We start from the raw sequence: 14,315 nt of genomic DNA on the forward strand, positions 1-14,315 counted from the left end.
GTTGATGTCTTCCTGGTACTGGGGAGCCCAGAACTGGACACAGTATTCCAGCTGGGGTCTCACCAGTGCCAAGCAGAGGGGAAGGATTGAAGGACGGTATCTCTTGACCTGCTGGCAACACTCCTCCTAATGCAGCCCAGAAGGCTGTTGGCTGCCTTTGCTACAATGGCATGTTGTTGATTGATGTTCAGCTTGTCCATAAGGACCGCAGCTTCTTTTCTGCCAAGCTGCTTTCCAGCTGTTTGGTCCCCAGCCTGTACTGTTACATGGGGATCTTCCTCCCCATGTGCAGGACTTTGCTTTTCCCTTTGAGCTTCATGACATTCCCATCACCCTATTTCTCTGCTGAGGTCCATCTGAATGGCAGCTTAACTGTCCATTCTTCCCATGAGGCTAAAAGGCCTGGAGAACATCAGACTGGGGGACAACAGGGACCCACTGCATTGGGAGGAGACAATTAATGCTCACTTTCTTCCCTTGCTGGGCAGAGTTAATAAACTGTTCTTGCATGCAAAGAGCTCTGATGGAATGAAGCTTTCAGTTAAAATTTGCATCTTGGTATTTCAGCATGTGACCTCAATTACAAGTGACCTAAAGTTATAGAAGGCCAAATTGTAATTTTGGCCACCCATTCAGAAATGTAGCATCCTTCCTTCAGTTGATAAGGAAGGAAGAGTGGAGGTGCTCTGCTGTGTCTCCATGTCCACGGTGGAGGCAAGCTCTGTAGCATTGTTTGTAACTGGAAAGCACTGGCAGCAGGACAGAACCTGTACTGCAGTTCTGCCCACTACTACTTTCTTTCTTGAGGAGTGTTACAGCTAGTAACAGGGATTAGCAGTGCTTGCAGTAAAGGTTTGACAGCATGCCCTTTGCTGTAGATGCCTGAAGAAATTATTGGCTGATAAAACTAGAGGTGATGGTAAAAATGACAGCCTTGAGCTGTGCAAGGGGTGTTGGAGGAAAGCAGTCAGCCTCTGAAACAGGCGTCTTTTCAAAGCAGGTGGACAACTTTAGTTAGACATGAGTGCAAGTCAGATAAAACATCATTAAACAGCTTGTTTCCTGGAGATTTTCCACTACAAAAAGTTAGTGTTAAGTAAAGCAAGACTTACTCAGCTATAATAGGATATGTAAAAATGCCCTGGTTTCTGATGGAAACTGAGAAATTACTTGCTTAGCAAATGTATAAGCAACATTGCTACAGACCTGACTGTTATCTCGGCATAGAGTGGAGACAGAAACAGGGCCAGATTATGATCTCTGCCCTCTCACTGAGCTGTTCAGTGTCCAGTTCTCCATAGGGAGATACAAGGCATACACAGGATTACTCAGTGGTGTCTAAGGATATCAGATCTAGTCCTTCTCTCACAAGATTAATTCCAGAAGATGGTGATGATTGCTCTACCTGCTCTGGGTGCTTCTGCTGTCCAGGCAGTCTGGGGAACAGTACCCTTCTTGGATCGGTGAGGAGAGCTCATGATAGCTCCACCCTCACCCATTAGCTGAGTAAGTAAAAACTCTGAATAAATACAGTACTGCTCTCAGGGTGATGTGATTCAGCTCTTTGCTTCTGGTTGGCTTTTTCAGATCCTCCTCTCTGTTTTCATAACATTTTCTACTACACTATAGCTATGGCAATTGTGGTGACACTGTTTTGTACAAAATGATGCATAGTCTTTGCTTTTAGGTGCTGTTGTTACCAGTGGCTGGTGTACATAGACAAGCTGGCAACTTCGCTGGAAGGTGCATGTGGTGCAGCTTCAAGTGGAATAGGTGGTGTGTAGTTGGAGAGGGTTATTGTGTTCTGATCTTGTAGGTCATCAAAACTAAGTTTGCTTAGTTAAGAATCTATTTAGCTGTGGAAAACAGTAATAACTTTTTTAAAAACTAGTAATAACTAGGTTGTTATACATATAGTCTTGTTCCTGTCTGGCTGCCTATTTTATAGAGAGAAGAACAGAGGGAGATGAGGATAAAATCTCATATCAATTTGAGAATGTGTCCATTTCTTACTGGATTCCACTGGATCACAAGGTGGTCTTCTGATAAGCAGAAGAAAGTGCCCTATCCTCTCCTGTTTTTATACGTTAAGTGTCCCACTTCAGATGTGCCAAATGTTGCCAGTTTCCTTGATATCATGGTGCTTTGCTGGTGCTCTTCTCTCACTAAAGGTCAGACAGCACAGCAGGTAGGTAGGAGATGGAGGATCCAAGTCTTGGTATCAGCCCAGGTATCTGTCTCTGATGCTGTAGATGAAGAAACCAGGAACAACTTCAGTAGGTGAGGCAGTATAACCCTGCTGCTGTGGTATTTCAAGGCTGATCACTGATCACTAGGGCAGGCTGGTTGTTACAAGGAACATTCTCCTTGTGGATCCATTCTGATGGAGTGGTCTGAAGCATGCTTTGACCTGTCCATCTGCCCTGAAGTCTTTGGGTGATCAGATCCTTGTTCCCAGGTTATTTTCAGATCCTCACCCTCTAAAATTTAAAAAAAAATAATCACGATATAGATGGCACACGTGCAGGTGTATGAGGCAGGGTTCTACTATAGCTATCGCAGCATGGATTAGAAGTGGGGCAGTCTGGAAAAGACTAACAAAAATATTCTGGGAGATGAGATTGATTTACAAAGAAGGATTAACTGTTCACTGTGTATTTGCCAGCACTGAGCCTAGAAGTTTGTGAAAGCTGTAGTAGTTGATAGTTAAAATATGTGGACCAAAATGAAAAAATGAGAATCATTTAAGGTGGTGGAAGGATAGAAAGCGGTGTTAGGAGGACAAGGTAAAACAAAGAGGAAACCTTTCCTGTCCAGCCTAAAATAGACTGTAGCTTAGACTGCTAAAGAAGGTATTGGAAACTCCATCACTAAAGATACTTATTATTATACTGGAGAAAGTCCTTGCAAATGTATTGTCATGAGTAGTCTGGCTCTGACCTATGGGGGTTGGATGACCTAATGTCTCTTCCATTTCTAGCTCTGTGCATCTATGATTGAAGTAGTTTATATAATGCAAGTGCATTTTCAATTACACTCCACCTTCTTGCGTGGGATAGTGGTGGTGCAGAGACCTCATTATATTTGTGGCACAATTACAGCATGACTTGTAGGAAATACTGCTGGTACTTGGTCTCTCCAAGACTCTGATCTCATTTATATGTATGTTGGCTTTTCAAGCCATTTAGGTATGTTACAAGACTGCAGCAGTCTTTTTTTCCATCTTCCTCCTTACTTGGAGGCCATAAATATATAGAAAGAATAATTGATTCTGGTTCGGCAATCCAGTGAGCAGTCCTTGGTGAAAATGTAAATGTTTATTGTTGTAGATGTGTAATACATCAGGATTCATTGTCAGCTGCTCTCTTGGACCAAGGTCTGTTTTCTGAACCAGAACAAGACATTAGCTGAAACATAAACACAGAGAAATTAAACAGAACAGTACTGGCGTGATGTAGAAAGTTGGGCTTTCAGTGCATTTTATACTGTGCTGGATTGTTGTAGAGCTTATAACAATTAGTGTTTGGAGGGGGCAGTTTTTGCTTCCAATTATTTTATAATTTCATTTCGTTTTGAAATTTATGCACCATGCAAAAAGAGTTTTGTGATGTGTCAAGTATCTTTGTCAGTGTTACAGGGCATTCAGAGTGCCTTCAGAGATTTGTCAGGGTACTTCTATTGCATGCATTTTTTTAATATATTCTTTTTAAGAATCTGTCTTGCAAGGAGGCACTCTGGGGTTTTAACTAAAATCTGCCAGCATCAAGTGTGACAAATGTGGTAGATGCTACACGTAATAGATGTCTTTAGAAGTGGGATGTTGAAGTCTCTAAAATGTTCAAGCACTGATTGCTCTCTGAAATCTCTCTCTGAGAAAGAGTACTTCATCCCCATTTGAGTGATGAACATCAGTGGAATTGGTCCCATGCTCATTGGCACTTTATAACAAACCTGCGCAGACACCGTGGTCAGGCCGGGTTTACTTGTGATTGAAGAATGAGATTGATTTTTGTGGTCGCCATAACAATTGGACTGTTGTGTGAAAAAAATGTTAGTAGCCTTTGCTGGAGTGAGTTGACAGCTCTAGGATGCCTGTTCCCAAATTAAAACAACTGTTTTCAGCTCTGAGAAATGATGTCTGTTTAACTTTTGCAAGATGGAGCTCAGTAGGGTATTAGAAATGACCTGAAGATCTTAAAGATTCTAAAAGTGCCTTTGCTGTGCTTAATTTTAAAATGCCAGCTTCGAGCTGGAGTTAATAAGGGTAAACCAGGAGGCTGAGCTTTCACTCCCAGCAGGCTATTGTATGTACTCACAAAGTGGAGAAAACAGGACAATCTAAGGAGTCCCTAGAAGAATGTAAATGCATTGCAAGTGTCTAGACATGCAGTCACTCATACTGTAAATGTCTTAGCACCAACATGCTCAAGTTTAAAGATGACTTGCACTGCCTAAACTTTAATAGACAAAAGGTGGTCATTACTGTCTCACCTTCAGCTGCAGCAGTCTAGTCTTTAGAAATAGGTTAATGCTTCTGCAGAAGATTTAGCTTGGTGCTTCAGGAGGCGTTGGATGACCAGAGGGACTGTGGGCTGTGAGCACGGAGCCTGGGGCAGGGCAGGATGGCCAGTGTGTGGGTAGCCACTGCGCTGCTTGAATTTTCAGTCGTGCAGTGTTTGTGTGCTGGGAATTCACAGGTAGGTTTCAGCCACCTTTTCCATGCTAGTGGGTGCTATGGGTTCTTTGTTCTCTTTTGTAGTTGTTTTGTGTGTGTTGGTTTTCATGAATGACCAGTAAACATTGCAGGAGACTGCCTCAGTCTGAAAGTTGCCCTTGGGAGAGAGTCAGGATGGGGAGGTAAATAAGATGATTAAGTTCAGGCACCTTAATTATACCCAAGCTCCTTTGTCTGGGTCTCCTGTTGGGAGACCTTTGGTGGTTCCCTGCTCAGCCTGTTCCTTAAATGCTCTGGTTTGCTTGCAGAGGTGCCTGTCTCTCTCATGAGACTTGGCAGTTTAAATTCTGCCCACGACCTCAGCCCTGATCAGTCCAACTTTGGGCAAATGGTAAAGTTGGGGCTTCAATACGAGTGGCTGCCGGTGGTGATGGGTGCAGCCAGGGCCAGGAGGGGTGATGATCTGCATCACGCAGTAATGTGAACACAGTTAGGCTACCCAGCTGGCATGTGCTCGTGGTGCCTGGGATGTCTTTCCTCCATCTCTGCTTTCCCTGGTTTCTGAATGGCTGGCTTGTACTTGCTTCTTTAGGACTCTGCCTCTCATGAGTGGTCACTTCAGCTGGTAAGGACATCATCTTGCTTCACTGAGGGTTTTCTGATGCTCTAGTAGGTACAAGCGGTTCTCTGAATGGTTATTTCATGGTTGTTGGCATTTGTTAGAGTGGTCAAAATATGAGCTCTGTGTTTCCACTGGTGGGTTGACTAATCTGTGTGCTGGTGGCTGGGAAGGCCATCCAGTTGTGTTAGGAGGATCTGCATGGCTGCAGGGTGCTGCTTTGTCTACTGTGTATAAACTGGCACTTTTCTGTATTAGCAGCACCAGTCTGCCTTTGCAGAAAACCACACTGGTAACACCCAAACTTTGCCCATAACTGGCCATGCCAGAAACCTTGCCTCTCATACAGCCTGAGCCCATGGCTTACAAATGCAATGCTTCGTCTTGATCCAAGTAGCCTTCCACTTGAGTGAAGCTGGAGCACTGGGTCTTGTAATCACCTTGTGCCATAGGTGTTTATATTTTATGGCTAACTGTGATATGTTGAAGAGTTTAGCTGGCAAAAATGGAAATATTGTACCAAACGTTGCAGCACCAACTGTACAGTATTTTCTGTGCTGATTCTTGTGAATACCTTTGTGTAGAAGTACGTATTTGCACAAAGGAAAACAAACTGCTGTTGCAGTCCAGTGATCTCTGAACATTTTAATTACCATGACGGTAATTCCAGCTCACCAACAGTCTACTTTTCTTACCTCTACTGCTGCGCTAGCCATTTATTTTAGGTCCTGTTAAAGGTAAAAGGACTAACTCTGCTGCAAATATGCTTGTCTGCTTTAATTAGTCTTCCTTAAGCTGTGCAAAGAGAAACTGCAGTTAATTAGCTTTTCTTAAATTAGGATTGATATACCAGCCTGTATAAATTGACACTGTCGTTATTCTCTAATAAACTAAGTGCTCTGTTCTGCAATTTTTTTTCCCAGGTGGTTGATTTGCAAGATGGTAGACAGAGCCAGTGTGCGACCTTTGGCTTTAGCAGTGCTCGTGCCACTGCCGCAGGGCTAGGGGTGGCTGGGTCAGGGCTCCCAGGCACTGCCTGGGGCTGGCAAGGTCTGGGCGGTCCGCATGTGTCACGTGTTTTCCTGACTCTTGCTTGCAGGTCCACCATGCTTAGTGTGCCCCTGATCCTCCAAAACTTGTAGGTGTTGCCTTGCTCTGGTGCATGAAACCTCTGGCCATGAGGAGGAGGGAGAAAAGATTTTATTCTTCTACTGACAGAAACTCTGTGCCAGAGCAGGTCCACCTCTGCAAACCTGCATTAAACATATGTTTTGGGCAAAGAGGCTCCTGTAAAAAGTGGAAGTTTCCACACTGAGATGTTTGTTTTTCAGTGTGAGGAGACTGGGGGATCCTTAAAGGCACATGTTTATCTCTAGTCCTTTCCAGCATGAAGACCAGAAAATCTCTTAACTCTGTGTGTGTCTGTATGTCCTAAACTGGTTTCCTTTAACTAACCAAGTTGTGTGTATGTTGGAACGAGTGGACGTGGAACATCTCATTACTTTTACAAAGTATGTTTTGACAATTTTAAATGAATAAAACAGATTTTTATTAGGTGTAATGACAATGAGAGATGGCTCCTTCAGGGCTTTTAAAGAATTGGGAGAGGGGGATGATCAAGCCTTCTTATCCCACAAGGTCACCTTGGTGTCCCTCCAGGCAGCTGTCTCCAGCTTCAATTTGTATTTACCTGTGGTCAATGCAAATGTGCATGCATGTAGCCAGGCTATTTGCTTGTGCTTAAACGAAGTCTTTGTTAGCAGGTGCATAAAAAGTACTGTTGCCTTGAGGTTTAATTATGCAACCCAATGCAGGTTGGTTTTGTAATTGATTGTGGTCAGAAATGTGGTCTGATCTCTCCAAGATCCCTTGTGCCACAGCCTTTGGGGTATTGTACAGCCAGACGGTATGGTCAGGGGAGGAATTTGAATGGCTCCTTCCTCTTCCTGGAGCGGATTTGCCCCATAGCTGGGAGCAATGATATTTCTTCACCCAGGTGGTTTTTGTCAGCTGCCTCCAGGGTCCTCCCTCGGGGTTTGTACAGGAGTGGCTGGTGTAGGTGCCAAGGGAGGGGACAGCTTGCAGAGCAGTGGGGGCAGGCTGCACTGCCCACGCCCAGCCCTTCCTCCCCTTGCTTTGCATTGCCTTGTGCTGATTCTTTCTGGGACCAAGGCAGCTCTCTGCGGCGTGCTGGAGATAAAAGGTGATACCAGCAGGGCTGGAGGAAAAACAGGAGATAGCTGAGAACGTGCCGTCCTCAGAGACCTTGCGCTGCAGGAGCATGCGTGCTGGGTGCTGCCTTCAGGCTCGGCGCTGTGGTCCCATCACTTGGTGGATTTCTTTCCCATATGCCAGCCCCAGTTCCTATAGCCATCTGAAACTTCTCCAATAATAAAAACTGAAAACCAGAAATATAATTCATGATACTTAATAATGCAATTACTGGTGAGAGGAATTTACTTAGAAAACTTCAGTGAGGTGTACTCCTGTGTGCCAAGATTATCTCACGGCTGTGAACTTTGAGCTCTGCTTGCAGATCGGCTTCTCTTGTCCTATTGAGTGCCTGGCCATCGGCTCTGCAACGCTTCTGCAGAGTCCTTATGCCAGGAGTATCATTCCTTGTGTTACTTGCTCAGTGACTTTCTTACCTCACCTTGCAGTCTGTGCCCAGAATAAGCTGCCTGTGACAAGCTACAAGTCCAAGTCCCTTGAGTAGTTTTAAAGGAGAAGCAAATCTGAGCCTGGTGGTAAAACATATCCCAGCTGTGCTGCACATAGAAATGCTGGTGAGAAATGCTAAATCAGTATTTGTCTGGACCCCTCTTCAGCTTTGCATCTGTGAGTTTAAGTATCTCAGACAGCGAGCTGTGTCTGTGCCTGCAGTTTGCATGCTAAGAGGCTGCTTGGAGCCTGGCCAGCGTGTCCGGAAGGGCAGCAGGCTGTGCGTGAAGCACTGCCCAGGTGGGCTGGTGGCTGCCCTGCCAGCCCTGCAGGTTTGGGTGCTCTGAACTGGGGCCACTGCTGACCTCTGCAGTAGATTTGACTGGCCAAATACATCTCAGCAAAGCAGCCCGTTAGTTGCTGCCATTGTATAAATGTGTTCAGAATTTGGCACCCATGTATTTATGCTCGCTTCTTTCCAGGGCAGACTGCAAATATGCACTTCATTGAAACCAATCTGCTAATTTTTTAACTGCCTGGAGCTACGATTCGCAATGGGTGGTGGATGCTTGTGGTTGCAGGCCCCGAACATCTGGGATAAGCTATCTATTCCCCTGACACAGGAACCCACATTCTCTTTGAAGAAGCTCTTAAACCTATTTTTTGCTTGCTAGTCAGGTAAAGCAAGCCATTAGTGTCCACTCAGTGCCATTTGCGCTTTTAAATGAAGTAACTTAAAGGAAGGTTTACTAGATGGGGCTGGGTGGGGAGTCACAGTGCCAGGATGCTTTTGCCTTTATACCCTGTGAGTTAGTAGGACCTGGTGTGTCAATAAATGCAGGTTGGCACGCATGCATGCTCCCATACTGCTTGTAGTGTAGGTGTCTTTATCTGCATACACATGGCTCCCTAAAGAAAGTTGCACAATACCTTGGAGTAGAGGTATCCTGAAATTCCATCCTTAAGTGGAATTTTAAGGAATATATGATTATGGAAGTAAGGTTGTTTGCAAGCCTTTAAAGATTGGTTGATTCCTGGTGCTGGTTAGCTAGGCAACAACAGATCAAAGTCCCAGTGTAGTTGAAAACATTTTATATCTTTGTGTCACAATCTCTGATTTGTTTAGATGCATGTGAAGGATCAGAAACTAACATGCATCTGGGGATTAAGGCAGCTTTGCTGTCCAATCTGAAAGCTAACATATTCTAAAAGATTTTTTCAAAGCCACAGAAGGCAGTGAAGTGCTTTACTGATTTTTGTCTTTGAAAATCTCTATTTAGTGTGCCTGGTGGAATTATATAAATACATGCTGCCAGCTGTCTGACACCAACAGATACCACCCAGAGCATTTAAGTACCAAAGTGATAGGCCTGCAAAGATAGGGACGTTGCCTGCACCCAGACAAAAAGACTAAGACTTGCTAATTCCACATGACACTCGCTCCTTTAAAAGTCTGCTGTAATTTTTCCCCTGCCACTTCTCTTACCTCAGGAGCATACTGGTGGTTATGATGTAAGAAAAATAATACATGTTTTCATTATATATCTGTAGAAGGGAGTTGCCATGATGATATGAGTTTTTCTGTGGCAAAAAGAAAAGCAGCAGTCTGATCTCTTCCTTGGCAGCCTCAGCCCGTACCATTGTGCTTGGGGATCTTTAAACTAGGGATGGGCCAAACGTATTCTGAAGGTTAAGATAAAAGCAAAATAAACCAGCAAACCCATTCCTTTACTTCTTCACTGCTCTTCAGCTCCAGTCGCACATTCCACACATAGTCTGGGGGCCCGGGCAAGAAAGCTGTAGGGTAGCGCAAGATGAAGGGATGCTTTAGCAGGAATTTAGGAAGTTTTATCTGTTGAGTCCTTCACGTTTTGGCTCTCACTAGTGCCAGGCTCTGCTCTATTAAACATGATGATTCCCAAGTCAGATACTGTATTTTCTCTCATGTACATAGCCCTAGACCATATCTGTAGTCCATCTTGGTATGTTCCTGGTGTCCCTGCCACCCACCCCTATGGGACATATAGGTGTAAGCCTTCCAGAGCAGGGCTGCATTTTCCAGGTACCACCTAGTACAGCATATGCAAAAGGATGTTCAGCTTTTCTAAAGCACCAAGTTGATTTGCTAGATCTAATTAGCTGATTTGGAGCTTGCTCTTTCTTTAACTTTCATGGTGTTTCCTGCTGAACCTGCTTTTGCCTTTAGTGCACAATAGACAACGTTGATGTTATAAATTACTGCACCCCTTGGGTGTCTTTGCTAAGACCAAAACTCTCACTCATTTTTGTTATCGGTCACCTTGGTTTGTAGATGTTTCACTGGCTTTGCTCCATGCTAGCTGTGCTTGTGGAGTTTCAGATGCTGCGATATTTGCTCTTATGCATGGGGATGTGGGTTATTTGTGTTCCATTTAGTTTTGCAATTAGGAACAAACTATTTTTACTCTAGCTGAAGGCATCAAGACTTTTTCCTGCTTGTTTCTTTGGAGTGAACTTTATGGACTAAATTGTTTAGGTTTTGTGGAGGAAAATCAGTAATGAGATGAAAGCTGTTAAGAGCAAGCAGTTAAACCAAAAAGAAAAATGAAAAAAAAAACAAAAAACCAAACAACCCAAGATGATCCACTTGTCCGAAACCTTTTTTTTTTTTAATATTAGATTTAGACTTTCAGGTTAGATTGGAAGATGTTTTGACAGACAGTCTTCTGAAAACATGGTGGTTGTTGCCTGGATGTCTCTGGTGTTTTAATACCTTCTTCATGACTGGAAGATAAATTTTTCTTTTCTTCTTTTTCCCTTGGATAGGAAAGAATGCATTTTCACCATTGACCCATCAACTGCCAAAGATCTTGATGATGCTTTGTCCTGTAAACAACTCCCTGACGGTATGAGATACGTTTTACAAAATACTTCTCAGTGTTTGTATTCAGCCATTGACACATTCATATATATATAATTTGTCATGAAGTATTCTTTACCAAATATGAGTGGAGTAATAAACTAGTTTATCTCTTGTTGTTATAATTGCCTGTTTTCAGTAATCTTAGAGCAGGTATCTTCAAGCTGCACTCTGAAGTAGTCTTGGTGTCAGGAAATGCAGAACCATAGTGTTTTGCATAATCAGAGCTGTAATTTGATTTGAGCATATCTCAGCTCTCTCCTGTCATTACGGGAGTTACAGCTGAATAGCTAATATGCCACTCCTGCAGACTGAAGTCTAGTGAAACTTTGACCTTGAATATGCAGTCCCTGGATGAAGAAAACCAGTTTTTTGAAGGTCACTGGCTGACCTTTGGTGTTTGTAGGATGCTGGCAATTGTCAGATGAGCAGAGTGTTCCTTATAAGTTGTGTTATTTTTCTAATTGCCTTTTAAACTTTCTGTTCTGCCTTATTTGTACTTCTACTTTTTGCCATAAGCCAACAGAACAGAAAGTAAAGCTCCAGAAGCCAAATCTTGATGGTTCTGACTTAAGGAACTTCCCTCTTGTAAGCTTGCTTTGTGATCCAAGTTCTGCTCATTTAGTTTGATAAGATCCAGTAACAGGCTTGGTTAGAAATATTGCACGATTTGATTAGCCCATCCACCACTAATAAAGAAGATAGTGATTTGTGTGTGTGTTTAGTTTTTCTTGCTCTTGATAATGATGATGATATCATCAATATGATGATATCAGAGACATCATTCTCTGGTTTTTGGGTTGATTTAATTCTGTGCAATGTGGCCAATGAATTGTCATGTCATTTAGACCCAGGTACAGAATAGTATTACAGGGCTATAAAAGTGATTAAAAAGTCAGAGATGAAAGAAAATTTGAGGCCAATAAAATTATTTCTAATTATACTGTACAATAGAAGTTTTGAGGTAAGATTAAAGAAAAATTGGTGTTCTATTTCATGGAAAATTTAAAGAGTTTTTTTGAGGGATCCTGAGCTGAACTCTGTTCTCCCTCTTTCCACTTTGTCATCTGAATTATCTGTAGGTTTATGACAGTATTGTGATCCCACAGCCCCTCAGATCTGAGGTATTGAAACTCTCTGGCTTCTAAGCCTCTACTGATCACATATGCGTGGGTTTTAGATGCCGCAGGAAACCATTCACTGAGCTGGTTTGTGGTGCATACATCTGCATGTTTTTCTTATCCACCATTTGGAGAAAGTGTTGAAGGAAAGCATCTGTTTAAACAAGAATTCGTCTTTCCCAGAAAGTCTGCAAAGCCATTGCAGGGCTGCTGCTCATACTTGGCACTTGTTGTATACCTGCCAGTCAGGGATGTGATAACTCTCTGGTATGCCTTGTCTCTCCAGCCCCAACTGCAGAAAATGCTGTATGAGGCCTCTTGCTGCAGCCTATAAGGAAGTAGATGAACCATTACAGAAGGGATCATCTGCTTGTAAGGTCCACCCAAGGGGGTTGTGGGTGTTACTGGGCTGTTACTTGACTGTGGGAGCTCTGTAGCCTGGTGCCTACAAATCCCCTTGTGATACAGAGGTGGGTGGTTGCAGTGCTGCCCCATGTCCTGATCAAGCCTCTTTGAAACAAGTCCTTCTCATGCAATCCAACTGACACACACACACAGACACAGACACAGACACACACACACACACAGACACACACACACACACAGACAAACAAAAATCCCAAACCAACCAACCAAAAAAGAAAAACGAGCAGAAATTTTTTTTTGTTAGAAGTTGCCTTCTGAGTGGACTTATTCATGCTGTTGTGCTTTGCCAGTCTTCCCTGCTTTGTTGCTTTTTGCTCTTCTCTGTACAGGCATGAGGGAGAGGGAGCTGCCTGCATGTGGGGGAGAAAGAAAACACCCAAGTTGTCTGCCTGTTTATTTCTGACTCATCCTTCTCCCAGGGGCTGTGTCAGGCCTGTGCTGGCCTCCTAGAGCCTGCAGGTGAAGGTTTTCCCAGCCCTTTCCTGGTCTTCTATGAAGGCCAAGGAATATGTGAAAGGATCATGTCAAAGCCATGCTTTTAGGGGTTGTCTTTACTTGTGTATAACACAGGAGCAGGCATGGTCCTCTCTCCAGGGTACACTGTTACTTCAAAGGTGATCTCGGATGCACTTACCTGAGTGGACAGAGGATGCTTCTGCAGTCAAAGATAGACAGTTCTTTTTCACAGGAAAACCAGGCAGTTGGAAAAGAAAGGTAAAATGGACTGGACTACAGAGTCACTCTGCATAGACAAAGTTTGCAAAGCTCAGTTTTTCAAATAAAACAAAAATGGAAGGTGCAGGAACCTTAACCTTTCTCCTTTCAGTTCCCCAGAATACACTTTGCCCAGTGTGTTTTAGAAGAGACACGAAGAAACCAGGAAGGAGTGTAGGGGACAGGGCATGACTGTCTTCCTGAGAGTAAAAGTAAAAATTTGCTTGACTTGTACCCAAAAATCTGTAGAATGGGAAATGCAGTGTGGATTTAATGCTTTTGAAAGTTTCATGTCCATCATACCCCACTTTCCTTCAGAGGAGAAAATCCAAGAGGCAGAAGAGTGAACGCACTTGGGGTGCACAAGGAAATGCCCGAAGGTCTTTGTTCACCAACACGTCTCATTTTCCATGAACCATTAAGTGGAAGCCTGCTTGCAGCAGCCCTTTGTGTGCCAGATCTCTGCCTTTTGGCTGGAGCCGTGCATCCCCCAATGGGCTTGTTCTGCGCTCCTCTCAGTGAGAATGTGCTCTGAGCTAGAGCCTTTTTAAAGAGTGATCTTATCAGTGCCCATTCTGGGCATTGTGCCCTCTGCCTCTCCTTTTGGCCTCAGGTCCCCTGTGAGAGTGGTGCCCACACTCAGTCACAGCACTGCCTCAGCCTTAGGCCAGGAAAAGTCACCCCCTGGAAAAGCCAGTTTTGGTGCTGGTGAACGTCCCAGGAAACAGGTTTTAAATCTGTGTGGAAAGAACCACCATGGAAATACCCTTTCTTTTATTTTTAAATCTGTGGTGTTTATTTTGAGGAGACCTTGAGGCTCAGAAGGAAGTACAGACAGGAAAACGGGCCTTGATCGTCTTTGATGCAGTTATGATCAGTTAGGGAGGGAGTTGGGGAGCTGAGTGGGAGTGAGCAGCATAAAAAGACTGCAGGAAACCCTTTGCATCCTTTGAGCAGTCATGGTGGCTGGCTGGCCAACTCAGCATGGGTCCCCAAGCAGGCAGAGGAAGGAAATCTGTGTTGTATCTGTGCTGCAATGTTTATTTAAAACATACGATATCTCTGAAGCAGAGATATCCAGCCTGGTAGCTGGAATCATGTCCATCTCCATTTTTAAGGCTCCTGATGTCATGCAGAGAGATGGTTGCAGAACCTTTTTAGTGAAGATGAATAATAAAAGCAACTAAGAACCACACTGGA

At 43.8% G+C, this 14,315-nt stretch overlaps 1 protein-coding gene across 4 annotated transcripts in view; it reads left to right on the plus strand.

The window, feature by feature from the left end:
• Window positions 1-14,315, plus strand: part of DIS3L2 (DIS3 like 3'-5' exoribonuclease 2) — a 196,921-nt gene that overhangs the window by 86,768 nt on the left and 95,838 nt on the right. For all 4 annotated transcript variants that reach the window (XM_075099086.1, XM_075099087.1, XM_075099089.1 and 1 more), the window contains one exon: window positions 10,761-10,840. In XM_075099086.1, coding sequence (XP_074955187.1) covers window positions 10,761-10,840 — 80 coding nt within the window. The remainder of the gene's footprint in view (window positions 1-10,760; window positions 10,841-14,315) is intronic.

The sequence above is a fragment of the Phalacrocorax aristotelis genome, chromosome 7 (assembly GCF_949628215.1).
Source record: "Phalacrocorax aristotelis chromosome 7, bGulAri2.1, whole genome shotgun sequence".
NCBI classification, from domain to species: domain Eukaryota; kingdom Metazoa; phylum Chordata; class Aves; order Suliformes; family Phalacrocoracidae; genus Phalacrocorax; species Phalacrocorax aristotelis.